Source organism: Delphinapterus leucas, chromosome 5 (assembly GCF_059928025.1).
Source record: "Delphinapterus leucas isolate spDelLeu-1000000601 "Yukka" chromosome 5, BTC_Dleu_Yukka2, whole genome shotgun sequence".
Taxonomy (NCBI): domain Eukaryota; kingdom Metazoa; phylum Chordata; class Mammalia; order Artiodactyla; family Monodontidae; genus Delphinapterus; species Delphinapterus leucas.
This window is the reverse complement of record NC_143133.1, coordinates 100,050,803-100,069,932: the sequence shown is the minus strand read 5'-3', so window position 1 is coordinate 100,069,932 and position 19,130 is coordinate 100,050,803. Positions and strand designations below refer to the sequence as shown.

Sequence of the window (19,130 nt, the reverse complement as noted above, 5' to 3'; positions counted from 1 at the left end):
CTTAAAAACTCTTCCACACTCTGCCTAGAAAAGTGTATCACTCATAGTTTGCCTTCCATTAACACTTTTATATTCACATTTGTGAAAATATTGTCTGTGAACAGTTATACACAAAATCAATTTTTATAACCCAAATAATATTTTACATGAACTAAGGAAACTAGTAATATCAAAGGACTTCGTTTATGAAAGGAAGACTTTCAAAAAGCAATTGCTTCTTCCTTAATGTTAACATTTTGCAACTTCGATTTGGTGCAAATCAAGCTCTAAGAAGATTGCTCTAAATTTCTAGTTTAATTTCTGAGGTACGTTCTTAAGTGGTACATTCATTCACTCCAAAAATATTTATTGAACATCTATTTATGTGTCCTAGGTAGGAGACAAATACAGTATAGTCCTTATCCTCACAACTTCAGAGTAACTTAATCTTTCAGTTTAAAAATAAGTGGTTAATGCAAAAAAACATTTAACTCATTTGCTTACTTTCTTTTAAAATAATAATGTATTCAAAGTAGTGGTGTGACTTGAATGATTCCATTTTTATTATTCTCTTAAAGCAATGAAACAAGAAATCTGCTTCTTTCAATATTATTATTTTGTCTAATTGCATGTAAGCACACTTAATGAATCAGCATAAGAAAACTTTGGATATTTTCCATGACATTATAGGAGATGAAAACATTTTTTACAATTTATTTAAAAAATAGCATAGAGATGAAAGATACAAGTAGGCCTGCACTAACTCAATGAGGAAATATATGTATCTTTACTCTCACTCTTTTTTTGTTGTTTTGTGCGGTACGCGGGCCTCTCACTGTTGTGGCCTCTCCCATTATGGAGCACAGGCTCCGGACACGCAGGCTCAGTAGCCATGGCTCACGGGCCCAGCCGCTCTGTGGCATGTGGGATCTTCCCAGACTGGGGCATGAACCCGTGTCCCCTGCATCAGCAGGCGGACTCTCAACCACTACGCCGCCAGGGAAGCCCTATTCTCACTCTTTTAATCAAAAGATTTACAGCTATCTTTTGGTAGGTCTTAAACAAATTGTCAGTCACCAGATAAAGGGAGAAATATGATGACATTTTGAGATGTTGTCAATAACTTATGATATTTGTATCCTGGAAAAAATAGATTAAAATTTCAGAGGCTAAAAAACAACAACAAAATAGAATGGATGCTTTTTTTCTACATTATATAAAGTTATTTTGATACACGTTTCCTCTGAGAGCTATTAAGCCTGGATGCTGAGATTGAGGCTCATATTTCTGGCATCAAAATCTCCAGATCAACAAATGATATCACAACGTGTACTGGAGTCTCTCTGCAGTGATGCTCTCATACGAAGCCAAATGTCTGAAATTTGTTTAGTCTGTAAGTGATGAATGGAGCCCTAAAATAACTTAGGGTAGAATTTAGTCATTTAATATTTTTTATTAGAAACTCCAACTCAGAACATCCCTGAATATATAAACCAGAAATTTGGCATTGAACTCTGAATATTCACTCATTGACTCATGCCACAAATATTGCTTGAGCCCTTCAGTTTTCTGAGGACTATTCAATGCACACATAGTTGTGATCAATTCAGGCAACCTTTCTGCCTTCATGTAGTCTACATTCTAATGGAGAAGTAAGGTCATGGATAGCACTAAGAAGACAGACAAAGCAGGATAAAAGAATAAGGCATGAAAAAGGGTGCCATTTAGCGGAGGTGGTCAGGGCAGGCCTTTCAGAGAGGTGATATTTGAGCAGAGACCTGAATAAAGTGAGGGAATGAGCCATATCAGTATCTGAGGGAAAAGCAAGTGTAAAGGCCCTGGAGTAAGAGCTTGCTTGTATATATACGGAATGGCAGAGTCTTATGGATGAAGCATAATGGACAAGATTAGTGTGATAATAAATGAAATTGGAGAGGTAAGCAGGGTTAGAGCATAGCAAGATCTTGGGATTTTATTCTAAACATGGGAAGATGATGGATAGATCTAAGCATGGAAATAGTATAGTCTAATTTTTCTTTTTGAAAGGATCTCTCTGGCTGAGTGGAGAGAGGAGGTTAAGAAGAAAGAGAAGAAAGATAAGAATGGAAATGAAGAGTCCATTGTAGGGTGTAACAGTAGTCCAGAAAGACATGATGGGGCTTGAACTAGAAAGTGCTGATGCTGAGAAGGGGTTGGATTCAGGATCTAATTAAGGATACATTGTGAAGGCAGAGTTGACAAGATTTGCTGATGGATTGATATGTGATATGAAAGAAAGAGATCAAGGAATGACTCTGGATTTTTAAGAAATCTAAACCACAAGGTAAATGATAGTGCAGTTGACTGTGAATGATGGGTTAGGAGCATATTTGGGAAGAAAATCATATTTGTTGTTGGAAATAGTTGATGATTAGATATTCAAGTGAAGTAGCTGGAGTATCTACGAGGCTGGAGTTAAGGGAAGAAATTGAGCTGAAACATAAATCTGAGAGTAGTCAGCTTATAAGTGTTCATTGAAACCAGATTATATGAGACCATTAAGAAACTGAGTATAGATAAAGAAGAAGAAGAAGAGTCTAAAGATGGACGCACCTCTTGTTCCAACCTATAGAAATCAGGAACAGGAGAGTATTCTAAGGAATGTCCAGTGAAGTAGAGGGAAAACCAGGAGCTGGCGCTGTCCTGGAAGCCAAATAAAGATGTTTCAAAAATGAGGGAGTGGGCACCAGGGACAATGCCACTGAGTGGCTGAGTAAGATGGGGACTGAAGATTGACAATTGGACTTGATTTTTTGAAGGCCATGGCTGACCTTGTCTACAGTGGTTTCTCTGCAATTTTGAGCAAGAAAGCATGACTCCAGTGAATTTAAGAGAACATGGGAGGTGAGAAGTTAAGAACAAGTATAGAAAATTGAAGAATTGTTTTTCTAAAAAGTGAAGCAGAAGAATGATATTGAAATTAGTGATACATAGGATATGAGGAGAGGATTTTTAAAAAGTTATTACAGCATGGGTATATGTTGGTGGGACTAACATTTAAGAGCAAAATGTGTAATGCAAGAGAGAAAGAGTATTTATCTGAAGGAGCAATGCTCTTGAAAAGGCCAAAGGAGTGGGTGCTCTAAGAGGAACGGTTGGCCTGGTTGGAGCAGACAACACAGTCATTAGAGCAGGAGCTAAAGTGATGTATACAGGACAGGTGTAGGTTGTTTGCTAGATATGATGATGAAACATAAAAACATAGTCTTCTGATTTCTTTTCTCAGTAAAAACAGGAAATCAGTAAGTAAGCTTATATAAGTAAAGTTGTCAGCTGAAAATGAGGATGGGAAGAGTTCATGGAGGCTTAAGAAGTATGAGATAGACCTTAGAAAGTATGAAGATAAGTTACTGAACAACGATGAGGTCCATGTGAGCCATATTTATATATATATAAGATAGACAAGTCAATTGGTGGTCTTCTGCTCTTCAGTCATGTTTAGTTTCTTAGGTGCAGGTTAGTAGGAAGCAGAAATTGGATTTAGCCAAATTTGGGTTGTTTTTATTGTTTATTGTTTTGTTTTGTTTTTTTCTTCTCAGATGAGTGGAGTGGTGGAAGAGAAGATGAAGGGATTTGAGAATGGAGACAAGAGAATAAATATGATGAGGAACCACAGAAGCTAAGTTGGTCAAGGAGGGAAGCAATGACATGAGGGGATGATGGTCCATGAAAATTTAAGGAAGTCCATGGCTCAGAGATACTCTGGGAGTAGGCAAGCATTGTTGGAGTGATGGTGCCAAAGGCAATGACCTAGAAATAGAAGAGGTGATGATCAGAGAGTAGAGGCTTGGAACAGATATTTTGGTGATGGTGCAGTTGTTGGTAACGACACAGTGTGAGGTCAACCTTGCGAACAGGTGGCTGATGTTCAGGCAAAGGGAGAACAAGATTTTTCAGAAGTGAGCAGGTCAAGGAGTTGTATGGCCAGGTTGGTGGATGGCACATGAGTACGGGTCGGGGGGAAACCGTTGATTAGGTGCTGAAATATTCTTTCATGTGACATGGGCTTCCAAGGAGGTTCTTAGGGAGGACAGAGGATCAAAGCTCTGAAAGTAGCAGCAAAGAGCCAAGCAAGACCTACCTTTGCTTCAGCCTAATGATATGCTGGTTGTAGGAAGGAAAAATAGCCATCCTTGAGAGGGCTACTGGGGAGCTGTGTCTTCAGGAGGTAGCTATTCTTCAGAGATGTAAGGGAGGCTGCTGGTAGCTTTTAGATGTAGAAGGTGTAATGGTAAGTTAGGGGAAGGGGAGGGGGGATCAGAGTTTGAAGCAAATGGGGGAATGTGCTGAGCAATGTGGTGATGAGCTCACAGCAGGAGGCAAATGACATGGAGTGTGAACTACTTTGGTGAAAAATAATGGAGGGTGAGGTGTGATGGCCCAACCCTGGGATGACTTTTGTGTGGGGTACATAGTCAATTCTAATGAATCATAAGGAGGCGGGGAACATGTGTGTTGGGAGGAGAGGGCTGGGATGGACATAGTGTTTTCACCAGTTCTTAAAGGGCTTCCCTCAGAGCTAAGAGACAACTTTGCTCAAAGCAGACAGTCCAATCTGACTCATCATTCAAACAATTCAGTAATATCCTGTTACCCGTACTGTCTGCTTAAGAAAGGGACCCCTACCTGTGTGGGCTGGTCTCACCTGGGCTTGGCCCTGGAGGGGCCATAATGGTAGCAGCTACACGTAGTCCAGAAATAAGAGTTGTTCAGCCCTGGACCTGATTCACAAGCTGTGAGTTAAAAAACACACTTTTCATCAGCTAAACTTTCTATTTGAAGCTCTACAGTAAGTCCAGTAAATTTCGGCTGCCTGGGGAACTGTTAGTGTTCCAAGTCACTTTGCAAAAGAGGCCCTTGAGCTGGGCAGTGCTAACGTTCAACTCATTCCCCACTGGTGCTGTTAAGAAGACTATAAAGAGAATAATGAAATAGACCTTTGGGAGCCACAAATCCAGCACTCTTTCCCTGTAGTTTATGAATTCAAACAAGGTAAAATGTGTCCAGCTCTGGCTGCTTTCTTGGAATAAAAGAGTGGAAGGCGCCTGGGTCCTAAGTGTGTTTTCAGGTCTCGCGGGGTGCGGGTAGGTTGTTACACACAAGACCACCTCGACGGCACAGGCTGGGTAGGTCTTTTTATATCATTAAAAAGACTCCCTAGACTCTGCACCACAGGCACCTTTGCATGTGCTGTTCCACGCATGCTCCAGGGAGGTCTCTGCCCCAAACCGCCTCCCTGTCTGCTAACTTACAACTCATCCTTCAGGGCTTACATCATAGTCATGGCTCGTGCCCAGCCTCACCTCTGTGACCCCTTATGTCCACAGTACATCATCTCATGTGGTAATGAACTAGGTATCCCAGGGCACCTAGCACAGTGCTGGCCTGGCTTATGGAGGCCTTCAATAAATACTCGCTAACAGTGATGCTGATGTAAGTGTAGGTATGTTCACTGGCCCATATTCTTAGGCACTTTCATTGTATTTTACCCAATACCTTTAATGCCCAATGTCTTCCTCAGTGTCCACATAGACAGAGTTGATGCAAAACAGTTACAGGTGGTTCTTTAGACATTATTCCCAGATCACAGCTGTAATTGTATTAACTCAGAGTAGAAAGGATGCTTTGGGTTGCCTCTTCCTTGTCATCGTCTCTGGCAGATTATCTGAGAAAAGATGAAATTAGAGTACTTGGGAAGGGGACACAATTATATCCTCTGCTGCTCTGCATGCTAGTGTTTCATTGCCGGCCTGTTTCCTGAGGCCAGAATCTTGTTATGTTCTCTAGAAGCTGTGGCACCCTTTCAATAGAAGTAATCTGAGGGCTGACAACTACTATTTATTGAGCACTTACTATACTCCAGGTACTGTGCTAATCATTTCACTTAATCATTTCTCGAAAAAATTCAGTGAGGAAGAGGCACTATTATTATCCCTATTTGATGGAAAGGCAAATTTAGGCTTACAAACATTATGTAATTTTTCTTAAGTTTGTGCATCTAATAAATGGCAGAGTTGGGATTTTGATCCAGGTCTCTGAATCCAAAAGTTCACGCATATTCTTTTCTAGGATGCTACTCTAAGCAGAACACAGATCTGCAATGTAAGGAACACTGGGGTTTGTGGTTGGCTTCCCAGTCTTTAATCCTCTCCTGAATTTCCAAGGGGAGATAATTATATATCAGTGATTTAAACTATCCTACCTGGGAATAACCTACCTTTCTTAAGAGGAGCCCTCCTCACCTTGTGAATAAATAGGAACGACATTATTTAAATTCCACTTGGAGTTTTTCATCAGTTCATAATAAAGTTACATGTAAAATCTACATTTCAGTTGGCTTCATGTCCTAGGCACTTCTATTTTAAATGTTCTCTAAAGGATACCCAGCCGTATAGTTTGGTGAGTAAAACCAATACTATAGACTCAACACTTGGAAGCAAATCTTTTCTCCTGAGCTCATAATTTAAGAATCATTGCAGTTGCCTAAAGAGTTTTAAAGAAGTGTATACAAGATGTGGCAAATGAACCTTTGATACTACCTACTTATTTCCAATTTATTCTTATGTCAATTTGCAGTTGATTTTTTTCTAGGCTTTCAGGAGAGTTAATATAAGAACCAGTAGAAACCCAGATGGACAAGCTGTTCATAGTATCCATTGATTGGAGATCATCATCACTGAGATTTATAGTTAAAATTAATCACAATATCCCTCATAAATCAAAGGCCAAATTTACTGCTAACTCTCCATGCTGGCACTCTGTGGCATAATAATGCTGTAGGTGGAGAGATTTAAGATCAATGAGATATTATTCTCATGCCTTAAGAAGCTCCATTTATCAATACAGCTATCAATGGAGCTAAGTGGCAGGCACTGAGATAAGCACAGTACATATCACCTTTAAGTATTACAACATCCTTGCTTTGTAGGAGTTATCTCCACTTTACAGATGAAAAAACTGAGGTTCAGGGAAGTTAAGTGACTTGTCATTGCCATGCATATCTTGCCTAAGGCATGTTGAGATGCATATCTTAGTCTGTCTGGCTCTCAGTTTCCCGCAATTATCGTTCATTCCCCCTTGGTGCTTCTTAACTTGGTGAAGAAAATAATCAGACATGGGAAAGGCTAAAAGAGATATACCCAAATTGGGAGCACAAAAGGTAACTCACTCTGCATTGAGATCCTAGGAAGCGCCATAGAGGAGCTGACATTTGATTTGGCAAAAAAAAAAAAACCATGGTAGGAGTGTGCTAGATAGAAGGAAGGCAGTCAAGATGGGCACAATAATAGGAGGTGGAAAGTTCCAGAGGCATGAAATAGCATGGCAGGCGTGGGGCGAAGTGGCAGGAGATGAGAATGAAACTCAGGTTAGAGTCGTATACACTGTGTGAAGGGCATTTGAATGTTATTAGCAAGTCTACAATATGATCAGAAGAGTGACTTAGAAAGGGCAGTCTGCAAATGAAAGTAGAGGAGAGATATTGGAACACAAGTGGCTGGGTGCGATGCTTTCTTTGAGAGATGGGGAGAAACTGACAGAGCAGATGAAAAAGGTGAGGATGGGTGGACTAAACAGTACTTGGTGAGTGAATTTAAAAGTGAAGAAGAGGGCAGAGTAGAGAAAAATCAGAGTTAACATTTATGGAGTCCATCCTGTATACTAGGTGCCGTTCTCAGCCTAATACAAGCTACCTCATTGAAACCACTTAACAAATCTGTGAGAGCAGTACTTTTATTATTCCCATTCTACAGATGTAAAAAAGGATGCATAGAAAATTCAGCAACAGCTGGCAAATTGGAGAAAATGTGAACACAGGCAGTTTGACTGCATAGCCTTTGATTTTTACTATTGTATCATACAGCTCCCTGGATGAGTCTGAGGTTTTTGTCAACAAAGACAGGGACTGGGAAAAGATGAAAAGGTAGAGAGAGCTATTGAGATCAGTTTTACACATTTTGAGCTTGAATTTCCTTTACGATATCCAGGTGGGAGTATCTTGTTAAAGAATTGGAAAGAGAGAGAAAAGGGAACTAAAGATAAAGAAGGTATTGCTACATAGACAGTGGTTGATACCAAAGGACCACGTAAGCTTGCTCTGTGTAAGGATATAAACAAAAGCAGCACAGTGACAAGAATGAACTCTGTAAAGTCTACTGTCCCCTTGAAAATAAATACAAACATAGAACCTTCAAACAACATGAATCCCATAAACTCAAGTAGTATTTATTTCCAATTTTACCTTTTGTGACTTTCTGTTCTAGCGTGACAAAGATTTATTTCGATCATTGCCTCATCGAATTGTGAATTTTTCTCAGTCTCTGGCAGATTATCTGAGAAAAGATGAAATTAGAAGCCCTGGGCTTCTCCAGAAAGTTATCATTACTGATGTTCACAAATTTATCAAAACTGGACCTTTAAAGATTCACATTTTAAATTTATTGTGAATAAATGTTTTTGACAGGGGAGAATACTGTACAAATTAGAAGCAAAATAGTTTCTTCCAATCTTGTCGCCTCCTCCTTCTGGCCCCCTTCCCCTGCATCAGCTCCCTCTTGCTGCAAACTGCCTTTAGCCTCTGTTGTGCTGAAAGAATCCTAGATGACAACAGAGCAGCCGGACTGAGTGAAAGCAGAATATATGGCACACACTCTAGCAGTTTAACTGAGAGAGACACGGTAATACTATTTCACTGTTTGCGTTGTGGGTGGGGAGGTGGGGGGCCGGGGTTGGAGTAGAGGACACGTGCTCAATGTAGGCACTGGTTAGCCAGCATTGTTCTTCAACTTCCCAATGGCAGGAAGAATCTCCCTCATAACCATCCAGTAGAAGGACAGAGTAATTCAAGGCATGACTGCTTAAATGCTCTTTTTTAAAAAAAACATGCTTCCCGTCTAAGGTGCATCCTGCGTAGGAGACATACATCTGTGGAATGGGCAAGGCAGACCAGGGGGCTTGAGAAGGGGACTTTTTTACATGGTCCAAAATCTCCTGTGTCAAAGCATCTCACCAAGAAAACTGAGCAGTGTCAAGGGCAGAATTTACAGAGCAATTCAAAGGTTCCTGGTGATTCTACCGTAATTTATAAAATTATTTACATTTCTCTTTTTGGTCATGGCAAGGTCCATTGGCACAAACAGCACAGCCACAAAGTATTCTTTTTGATTTTAATAACTCATCTTATATATATTTATATATATTTATATATCTGCTTATTTTCATTTCCTCAGCAAAAGGGGAAATAAAAATATTGATCTATAAAATAAGCTGATGATAACACAATGCCAAAAATAGCTTAAGTGCAAGGGGTGAAGCTTGAAAGCAAGCTAAACTGCAATGACATACTGATTTAACATTTTAAATACAAGACTTGCAATAAAATAATTATTGAGATATGCTTCTCATTTTTAGTTTACTTTTTAAAAACTACTCTATATACACATATCCAGTTGTAACACTTGACAGTAGCATTATGGGGCATGATACAACTTTGGTACACATTGCAGATATGAATGGGCAATGTCTGTAAATGATATGTCTTCCCCAGTTAGAACTCTGTACAGCCAGGTGACCAGCCACCTCATCCTATATAATATTCCCACCAGAACCCCCAGAGTCTTCCCCAGAGCCACTGGAGACAGTGGGAGAAATCAGCCTCACTGGATCCATATCGTGTTTCCTCTCTCGGTTCTCCTGGGTTCCACTGTCAGCTCCCCAAATGTGGAAAAAAACTGCTCCATTTCTTTCTGAAGCATGTCATTTCTCTTCTCTGCATCTTCTTTTGCTCGCTCGGCATTTCGCATTTTGATTTCTATCATTGTGAACTTTTTCCTTTCTTGATCCAGTTCATCGTGGAGGCTCATCATTTCTGTTTCCAAAGTCAAGTTTCGCTGTTCTAAGCTACAAAGGGTGGGGGAAGGAATAAGACATAAAGCAATTTTATTAATTTGAAATTCAAAAGGGCTAAAAAATATTTCCTAAACTGTCTCTGCAATGTTTAGGAAATTGGATTGAGCCTTTCAAATCAATGAAGCAAGGTCCACGGATTAAAAGGTGTATATATATTCTTTTTTTTACTGATTCCTAACATGATTTACTATCATTTTGTTGAGACCCCAAGACCTCTCTTGAATGCACTTCATTGTCATTTGATAGCGAATTAATGAATTTTGGCAAAAAGAAGTCAGAGACCAATGTCATGGAGCACAGAATGGCAGAAGTAGGAGGCAACCTAAACCACAAAGCTTCCTGAATCATTATGTAAATCTGGCTTTACTAAAAGAAAGGGGGGGGGAGTCTGATAAAGTTGGAAGAAAAAAAGGACAATTATTTTTGCTTTCTATCAAAGGAAAAAGGATGATAGTGAAAATGTCTTTGTTAGAAAGGTTAAGTCAACTGCTAAGAATGGGCTTCTCTGGGACATATAGAGTCCCATCATATAAAAGTGGTATTAACAGCAGTCACCGTATAGTAACAAGAGAGGTAGAGATTACATGTGTTGAATAAGTAATTCATCTGACATTCTGTGACAATGGAGTCCACCTAAGTAGCCTACTATCTAAAATTCTCACTGCCTTCCAAGTTAATATATCTTAAGATCTCTAGAGTTATATTTTTATAGGTTGATAGCTACATTCTTTTGGATAACTGTATAATTTTAGATAATTTCCTATAAACAGAGTTTTCCCAATAATCACTAAGTTCCAAAACATAATTTATTATTGCTGTTGTTCAAGGAGGAATAGTAAGCACTTGATTATTAGATGATGTGTCTTGGTAATGGCTGACATTTCAATTTCTCCTATTCTGAGCTAAAGTCCCAGGAGTATGCTTGAATTTGACATACTATTGAAATATGAAAGGCTAATGCACAGGTAGTTCTCAGAAATCTGATTATTTTAATAATTTTCAAATTAAAATCTCAATTATTTTTCTGTTTTGAAATAATGAGTCCCATATGTTGATATTTCATCCAGGTAATCATAAGAACACTTAAAGATGAATATGCTCTCCCTTTGTAAGAAACTAGAATTTTTTAAAAAGTCACATTCTATAATCAGTTTAGAAGGCCATTTTGACCACATGATCACATTTTTTACATAAAAACCTGGTAGTGTGCTGGCTGTCACCCAGAATTATTTTACAATATATTCTCTTTTCTTTCTAAAGCTACTTATTTTAGAACTAAAAAAGCTGGAAGAAACTCAAGCTTAAATACCAAGGAAGACACCTTTTAAAAAATATACTAATGCATTTTACATAACAGTCACTCATATGAAACTTCCAAGAATCTAATAGACTGGGTTGAAAACAGAAGAAACCCCTCCCACTGTAAGCACAGATCAATGCTGGAAAAATATATAAGAAAAATATTTTTTAAATACATAGCAAGGTTAAAAGAAATAAAAGAGCATCTTGAGGTTATCAGAACCAAGGAAGAAACTCAAATTTAGAACAGTAAATGGAAGCACATGAGGGGTATTGTTCCTGGATAGAAGCCCTGGAAGCTGTGACTAGGTTTTTATTTTGCTCATGGGGAGGAGGAGATCTCCAGTATAAAAGAGGCAGAAGGCTGAAAGTGATTCAACTGAGAGCTTGGAATATCAATTTTCTTTATGACAAAGAGAATACAAAAACTCTACTCATGGGGTGAGTGAAGTGACAGAATTAATCAGAAGAGAAAATAAATAAATGAGAAAACAGCTCTGAGGAAAAATTACCCAGAATTCCTCATGTAATGAAAAAAGATGAAAATGTAATATAAGAAAGAGAAGCTAACAGAGATGGAGAATGGATTAAGAAGGTCCAACATACTTTAATAAGGGTTGGAGAGACAGAAAATTGAGAAAATGGGGAGATGAAATAAACAAAACTGGTGATGGATAAAAATACACCAGAATTGAAAAAAATATGTCTTCAAATAATGAAACATAAAGTTTGAAAGTTAATGGAAATATATAGCAGAACGTTATTAATCAAAATAAAAATTATATAGCAATATTAATATGAGAAAAAATATTTTTGGGCAAAAAGCATTATTACCATTACTTTATGATAAAAGGATCAATTCATCAGGGAGATATAAACAATTCTGAACTTTTATTCATCTAGCTGTATAGTTTCAAGTTATTCAATATAAAATATAACAAAATTATAAAGATAGATAAATCCACAAAAATTAGGAAATTTTAAGATAACTTTCTTAGAAATTATAGCTCTATCTGATGAAAATTAGGAGAAATGTAAAAGATTTGAACAGCTTGATTAACAGATTTGATCTATTGGTCATATATACAATCCCAAACCAATAATAAGTTAATAAATACTTCTTACAAGACCAAATAATTGATATCATACAAATGAACTTTTCTGACCACAATATGATAAAAGGAGAAGGTGAGGGGGGAGGGAATAACATCAAACTCACATGTTTAAAAACTAAAAATCAGGGCTTCCCTGGTGGCGCAGTGGTTGAGAGTCCGCCTGCCGATGCAGGGGACACGGGTTCGTGCCCCGGTCCGGGAAGATCCCACATGCCGCAGAGCGGCTGGGCCCGTGAGCCATGGCTGCTGAGCCTGCGCGTCTGGAGCCTGTGCTCCGCAACGGGAGAGTCCACAACAGTGAGAGGCCCACGTACCGCAAAAAAAAAAAAAAAAAAAAAAAAAACTAAAAATCATACATATCAATGATAGATAAAGTATAGTATCTATTTCTCTATCATCTTTCTATCTATCTAGGGATGTATGTATGTATGTGTGTATATATGTACGTATCTATTATCTATCTATCACTATCTATCTATCTATCATCTATCTATCCTTAATACTTGTAGGGTAGAGTTAAAAAGGAATTGAAAGACAAATGTATAATTCTAAACAGGAATGATTAAGAATTAACTAGAACAGTTACTTCTTATATTTCTGTGTCTTGGTCATGTGGCAGCTCCTCTGCCCTACTTTATCATGGACCTCTCCCTTTGCTTGTCACATGAGTAAAAATGCTACAGTGAAAGAGGCCAATGAATGACATTCTGTTGGAAGCTTCTATTATTTTATCAATGTCTCTAAAATGCACCATAGACTCAGAACATAAATGTAGCACCAATGTTCTCATAAATGAACCTGTACATCTGCAACCATTCAGAATAATGTATTCCTATCCTAAGGTAAGTTTCAAGTGTTATCTCTTGCTTCTCAGTGCTAAGTGCTAATTTATCATCATGACTTGGCAGCAATTCAGAGATTTGGTAGCCAGTGGTTCCAAAAATTACATTCAGAATGAAGAGCAGCCTTATAAGATGATGACTCCATTTTTCTTCTTATTTAAACCTCCTGTCACTTAGCATTGTATAGGAAAATTCAAACCAAGTTTCTGTTTCCAAGAAAGTAACTTTTTCAATCTAACATATAAGAAGTATCTTTTAAATATTTACTTTACCATAGCTCTTAAAAATACATATCTTTTTGCTTGATAATTGATAAATGGATGGGAAACATTAAAATACATTAAGGTCAACTTTATATATAAAAATGAAACCACGTGGGGTTTGGAGCCATGGAAGCATTTGAAGCAGGACAAAGACTAAGGTTCACAAACTATGAGGACCCTAAACAAGAAGGGGTCTACTAAGGCACAGTCTGGGACTGGGACTGAGGCCACTAGAGGGGTTACTTCAGGCTAAACTGAGCCTCAGGCCTTCTCTTGAGAGTGCAGTGTCCTTCCCTTATACTACACTGAAAGGAGAACATAAAAACAATCAGTTTTGTAATTCTGTGACCTTGGTGAAATCACAGGGTGTGCTGATGTTCAGGTTTCCAGCACAAGGTTGTATTTGTGAATCCTGGGCTCCATTCTCTGTATTCCTGCCTTTCAAGATGATGGAGCATCTGGCAGTCAGGGGTACTGTCAACACAGGATGCTCAGCCAATAGCCCATGTCTTGCCCAGGTTGCTTCTCTGAAGTTGCTAAGCCATCGCCACCTCGGTCAACTTATGAGAAGACGTCAACTGCTATCAATTAGGTTTCAGCGCAACTGCTTCCTTATAATTCATATGTTTTGCTCCCCACTTAGGCTACAATTTCCATTGTCCATATGAATACACTTCATGCCATCACTTTTCTCAGAAACCTCCCTGGATTCCAATCCCAGAGTAAAAGCCAAAGACTTAAGATGATCCTGAAAGCCGTAAGGTACCTCTCCGAGCTCCTCACTTATTCCATCTCACGGCATTTCCACTCCTCCCTGGCATCTGCGTAGCTGCCTCTTTAACCTCCTATAAGGCCCTACACTTAGAATTACCCCTCACCAACACTTCTTACCCCTCTTCCCTGCTTTAGTCTTCTACTTAGCATGAGATCTATTTTACTTATTTGTCTCCTCCAGTGGAATGGAAGCATGCTCCACGAGGGCTGAGTTTTTGTCTGTTTTATCCACTGCTGAATCCTTGGGGTCTGGGTCTGAGCTTGGGAGAGAACAGACACTCTCCCAGAATTCAGCAAAGGAAAAAATGAACAATAAAGATCTGTTTATTTCTCCAACTTCTCTTTATCCTCATTTCATCCTCTTCCTATGAGAACAGACTCCTTGTTCTGCATTCATCCCCTTCCGTTCCTCTCCCCAGCCCTCGAACACAAATCCACACATTTATTGACAAGAGATAGTATTACTGAGCAACTGCTCTGTGCCAGGGACAATGTGCAATGATTTCTTACATGCTTTCGTGGTAGATACTGCTAGAATTTAAAATGTTCACATTAGGGAGCTGAGATTCACAGAGATGAAGTGAGTTTTCCCAAAGTCCCACAGCTTACAAATGGTGAAGCTACCCAGGTCTCTGACTTTGGAGTCAGCATATTTACCCTCTGGGTGAGCCTGTCTCATATTAGGAGGCTATCACACCCTCTCTGGCAGTTTGGGGCTCCAGATTTTCCTCACCTCTTTATCCTGGACTCATACTCTATCTTCTGTTTGGTCATTTCCTGCTTCAGGCTGGACACTAAACTATGCAGTGCGCTGTGGTTGCTGGTGTGGCCAACAAAGGTCTCACTGTTGTCGCTGCTGCTGGTGGCACGACTACTTCGACCACCCACACTCCTCTGGTCACTTTTGTTTTCATAGTCCCCGGGGTGGGAAAGGTCATCTTGTGGGGGCCCATCTAAAACGGGGTCCTCAAAGTTCCCACCGTAAAAGTCTTGTTCCGGGCAGGTGGTGGTGGAGGAGCGGCAGGAGTTGGAGTTCTCAGGGAGGGAGATTTCACAGGAGGAAGTGGACCAGGTGGCACTGTCGATGCTCTGCTTGTCGTCAAGGCTCATCACGGAGAACTGTTGGTGGACGTTGTCATAGGTGGAGAGTCTGTTGTGCTGGCCCGACTCTCCAGCTTGCTCTTTCTGCTTGTTATCCCTCAGGGTCACGTAGCCATTGGGCAGCCAGCTCATGCTGCGGCCATTCACGGGGTTCCCGAGGGTATCTGTGTTCAAAATGCCCATCCGCACCGTTCCGTTCTGTACACTGTGGGTGCCCATTTTGGTACCAGACCCCTTCAGGGAAGAGGTCCTTCTGGCCTGTAAGCTCCCATTGGGAGTGGTTTGGGCTTTCTCAAGTCCTTCTGCATTACTGCTGCTGAAGGACCCATTGGTGACTATCCCACTGCCCTTATTGAAGGCGGGATTCTTTTTGACCATGAGGGGGGGGCTCCTAGAGACATCCAGTTTGTGAACGCTATTCCTTGGGCTGTTGGTTTTGCTGCCTGATAGAGCTGTGGGGGATCCGTTATCCATGCTGCTTCTCTGGGGAGACTCAGACTTGTCCCAAGAGCACCGTCTTCCAGGACTGTCCTTGGTATTAGTGTTCTCCTTGTTCTGTAGCTGACCCATGGTGGCTTTCTTCTGAAGGTCATTGTTGTTGTTGCTCACTCCATCCTGGGGCTTGCTTTGCAACTCTGCATCTTTGGGGAAGAGGCGATCGTGTTTGCTAATCATCATTGACATCAACTGCTGGACCACCACAGTGCCTGGAATTGCACAGAAAACAAAATAGTATGAGTAAAACAGTTTTATTTCTTATTTTGAATGTGACTCTTAAAGAGTTATTAAAGAGTTCAGGTGAACATTCAGCATTATTATTAGCAGTGCCAAACTATATTCTTAATGATGATAATAGCAATATTATCTATAGCAATATTAACTGCTAAAATTTCTTGAGCATTTAACATGAACTATACCAAGCACTTTATTTTTGTTAGTGTAGTTGGATTTAAAAAAAAAATCTATGAATAGATACTGTTCTATCTATCACTGTCTTATGAAAGTTAAGTAACTTGATTAGCATCCCAAAGCTATTAAGGAGAAAATGCAGGGCTTGAACCCAGAATTAATTAGTTACAAAGACCAGCCTCTTCATTGTCACACATTTCTTGGAAGTTTGACATTTAATTAGGAAAAATCTTTCTTTGAGGAAGTCACTGTTATCTCTCATCAGACAATTGCCTCAAACTATCAAGACATTTGTAGTGGCATCTCAAAGTGGAACCCTATAAAATCTCTAGTGGATATATGGTCTGTCTTTATATAGCAAGACAATGAAGTTCCATACAACTTTTGCTCAGCATTCAAAACCTTCAGGGCATTTTAAGTGACATTAGCCAAAATGGTGTAATAAAGACCTACAAGAATCCTCTCCTCCATAAAAGCAACTGACAAAAATATTCTGAATCATCATTTGCAGAACTTTGGAAATTAAAGGCTTGTTGTAATCTGGAGAGTGTTTATTAAAAAAAAATCATTGAATCTTGGTACAGAACAGCAAGCACTGTGGTATTTTAACTCATCCTATTCCTATCCTCCTCTCTGCAGTGGCCTTGAAAACCAACAGCCCACAATCACAGTGGGAACCAGCAGTCTGGCAGCCACTGGAATGGGAAAAGCAGGGATGGAAATCCTTCAAAGTCCCATTCCCAAAGAATTGTCATTATTTTACTTGCTTGGTCGTTCCCTGGAAGGCGCCGCTCAAGAGGCTTGTCTTCATTTTATCTAAATAAGAATTTGACCAGGGTGAGAAACACTTTCTCAAGGCCATTTGTCAAAAACAATTAGGGGCTCTTTCATTTAAAATCATGTTTGCCTGAAGCAAGTGGATAACAGTTGAAGACAAACAATAAGCTAAACAAAAAGCTTAGAAGGAAAATCTGAGGAAAGAGACTTCCATAGGAGGTGTTGAAAAGCTCTGCTTTATTCCTGAGAATTTAGAAGATTACATGCATGCTTAGGGTTCTGTGCATGCCTAGGGCTATATGCATGCCCAGGAAAGAACTGAGAAGTCCCCAAGCTCTCATCTCTGACTGATCTTGAGGCTCTGCACAAAAAGGATCTGAATACTAAAGCAGAGTTGTAACCTGCCTGGCTGAGTGTTCAAAGTTTGCCCCAACACGAACACAGAGTGTCTTGGTAAAGACTGGGAGACTTATTAGCTCTAGTCTTTTAATCCTTGTTCAATCCTTAGCTGACAACTAAGTAAGCCAAGCAGAGACTTCAGTGGCCACGGATGACAAATAATATAGACTTTAGAGAATTAGTTCAGAAAACTCACTAAAAAACCAAACAACAAACAGCAACAACAAAGGGAGGGTAAGAATCTGATATCCAGAGTTCCCATATTATTATATTATTTAAAAAATGTGCAATTTTCAAAAAAATAATGCTACATGCAAAAAATAAACAAAGCATGGCCCATATACAAGGGAAAAAAAAAAAAAAACAGACTCTGAGGAAACCCAGACACTGTACTCACTGGTCAAAGACTTTAAATTTGCTATTTTAAATGTTTTCTAATAAATGAAGGAACCAAAGGAAAGTGAGAATAATGTTTCGCCAAATATCAATAAAGAGCTTGAAAGTGTAGAAAAGAATCAAATAGATATTCTGGAGTTGAAAGGTACAATAACTGAAATGAAAAGAATCAGTAGAGGGGATCAACAGCAGACTTGAGCAGGCAGAAGAAAGAATCAGCATACCTGAAGACAACTGTGGTTACCCAGTCTGAGGAACAGAAGGAAGAGGAATAAAGACAAATGAGCAGAGCTTCAGAGACCTGTGGGACACCATCAAGCATATCAGCATAGGCGTAATGGTACCCCAGGAGGAGAGTAGAAAGAGAAATGAACAGAAAGAATATTTGAAGAAAGAGTTGCTGGAATTTGAAGAAATTTGATGAAAAATATGAGTCTACACATTCAAGAAGCTCATCAAATTCCAAGCAAGCTAAATGCAAAAGGATCCAGACCTAGATCCATCATAGTCAAACTGTCTTAAAGAGAACCTTGAGAACAGCAAGAGATAACAAACTCATGTATAATGGATTCTCAATAAGATTATCAGCTGATTTTTCATCATTCTCATTGCGAGAATTATATTATCCAGCAAACCTATGTTTCAAAAATGAAGGACAAATAAAACATTCCTAGCTAAACAAAAACAGAGAATTTGCCAATAGCAAATCTGCTCTACAAGAAATATCAACACTTCAGGGCATTTTAAACAAAGAGAAGACCTTCAAGAAAGAAAATAATTCTCTTACACAAATGAAAATGCTAAGGTTCTCATTTGATCCTTATATTTATATTATTCACTGTAAAGTATGATTAGAAATCAATACCTTACAAGTTTCAGATAGTAAAAATAACTCAGACAACAGTGGATAGAAAGGCTAATCTATCATAAAAAGCAGTAATATTCTTTCTAAAAATTGGTGGATTTATCAGGTTTTATGGCATATTAGCTGAAATCTCAAAATATATTTTCACATATTCCTCACTGACTTACATGCTGGGCTGCTCCCACCCCTTAAAATAGGTCACCACCACTAACTAGCTTCTAAATTAGTTTCACAACTTTAGGTGTCCCAACCCCCTAAGAATCTTTTTAAGAATTTTATTCATATACGCACAATAAAGCAGTGTAGGCTCATGAAAGCATTAATCATCTTTGCTTTGGCTTGAACTATATTAATGTGGTGTGTTAACTGTGTTTCTTTTACCGTGTTGATAAAAGCTCCTAAGAGTAGTCTCTGATAAATAAATACAGGGAAACAAATTTTAGTTAGTAAAGGTAATATTATTTAA

At 39.1% G+C, this 19,130-nt stretch overlaps 1 protein-coding gene across 4 annotated transcripts in view; it reads right to left on the bottom strand.

Annotated features, from left to right (window-relative positions):
- Window positions 1-455: 455 nt before the first annotated feature.
- Window positions 456-19,130, bottom strand: part of ARHGAP24 (Rho GTPase activating protein 24) — a 520,392-nt gene continuing 501,717 nt past the window's right edge. For 3 of the 4 annotated variants that reach the window (XM_089912228.1, XM_022561678.2, XM_089912229.1), the window contains 2 exons: window positions 14,951-16,025; window positions 457-9,915 (listed from right to left, as the gene is read on the bottom strand). In XM_089912228.1, the coding sequence (XP_089768354.1) occupies window positions 9,672-9,915; window positions 14,951-16,025 (1,319 nt within the window). In that variant the 3' untranslated portion in view covers window positions 457-9,671. Of the gene's footprint in view, window positions 9,916-14,950; window positions 16,026-19,130 lie in introns of all 4 variants that reach the window. The other variant, XM_022561682.3, reaches the window with a different exon arrangement.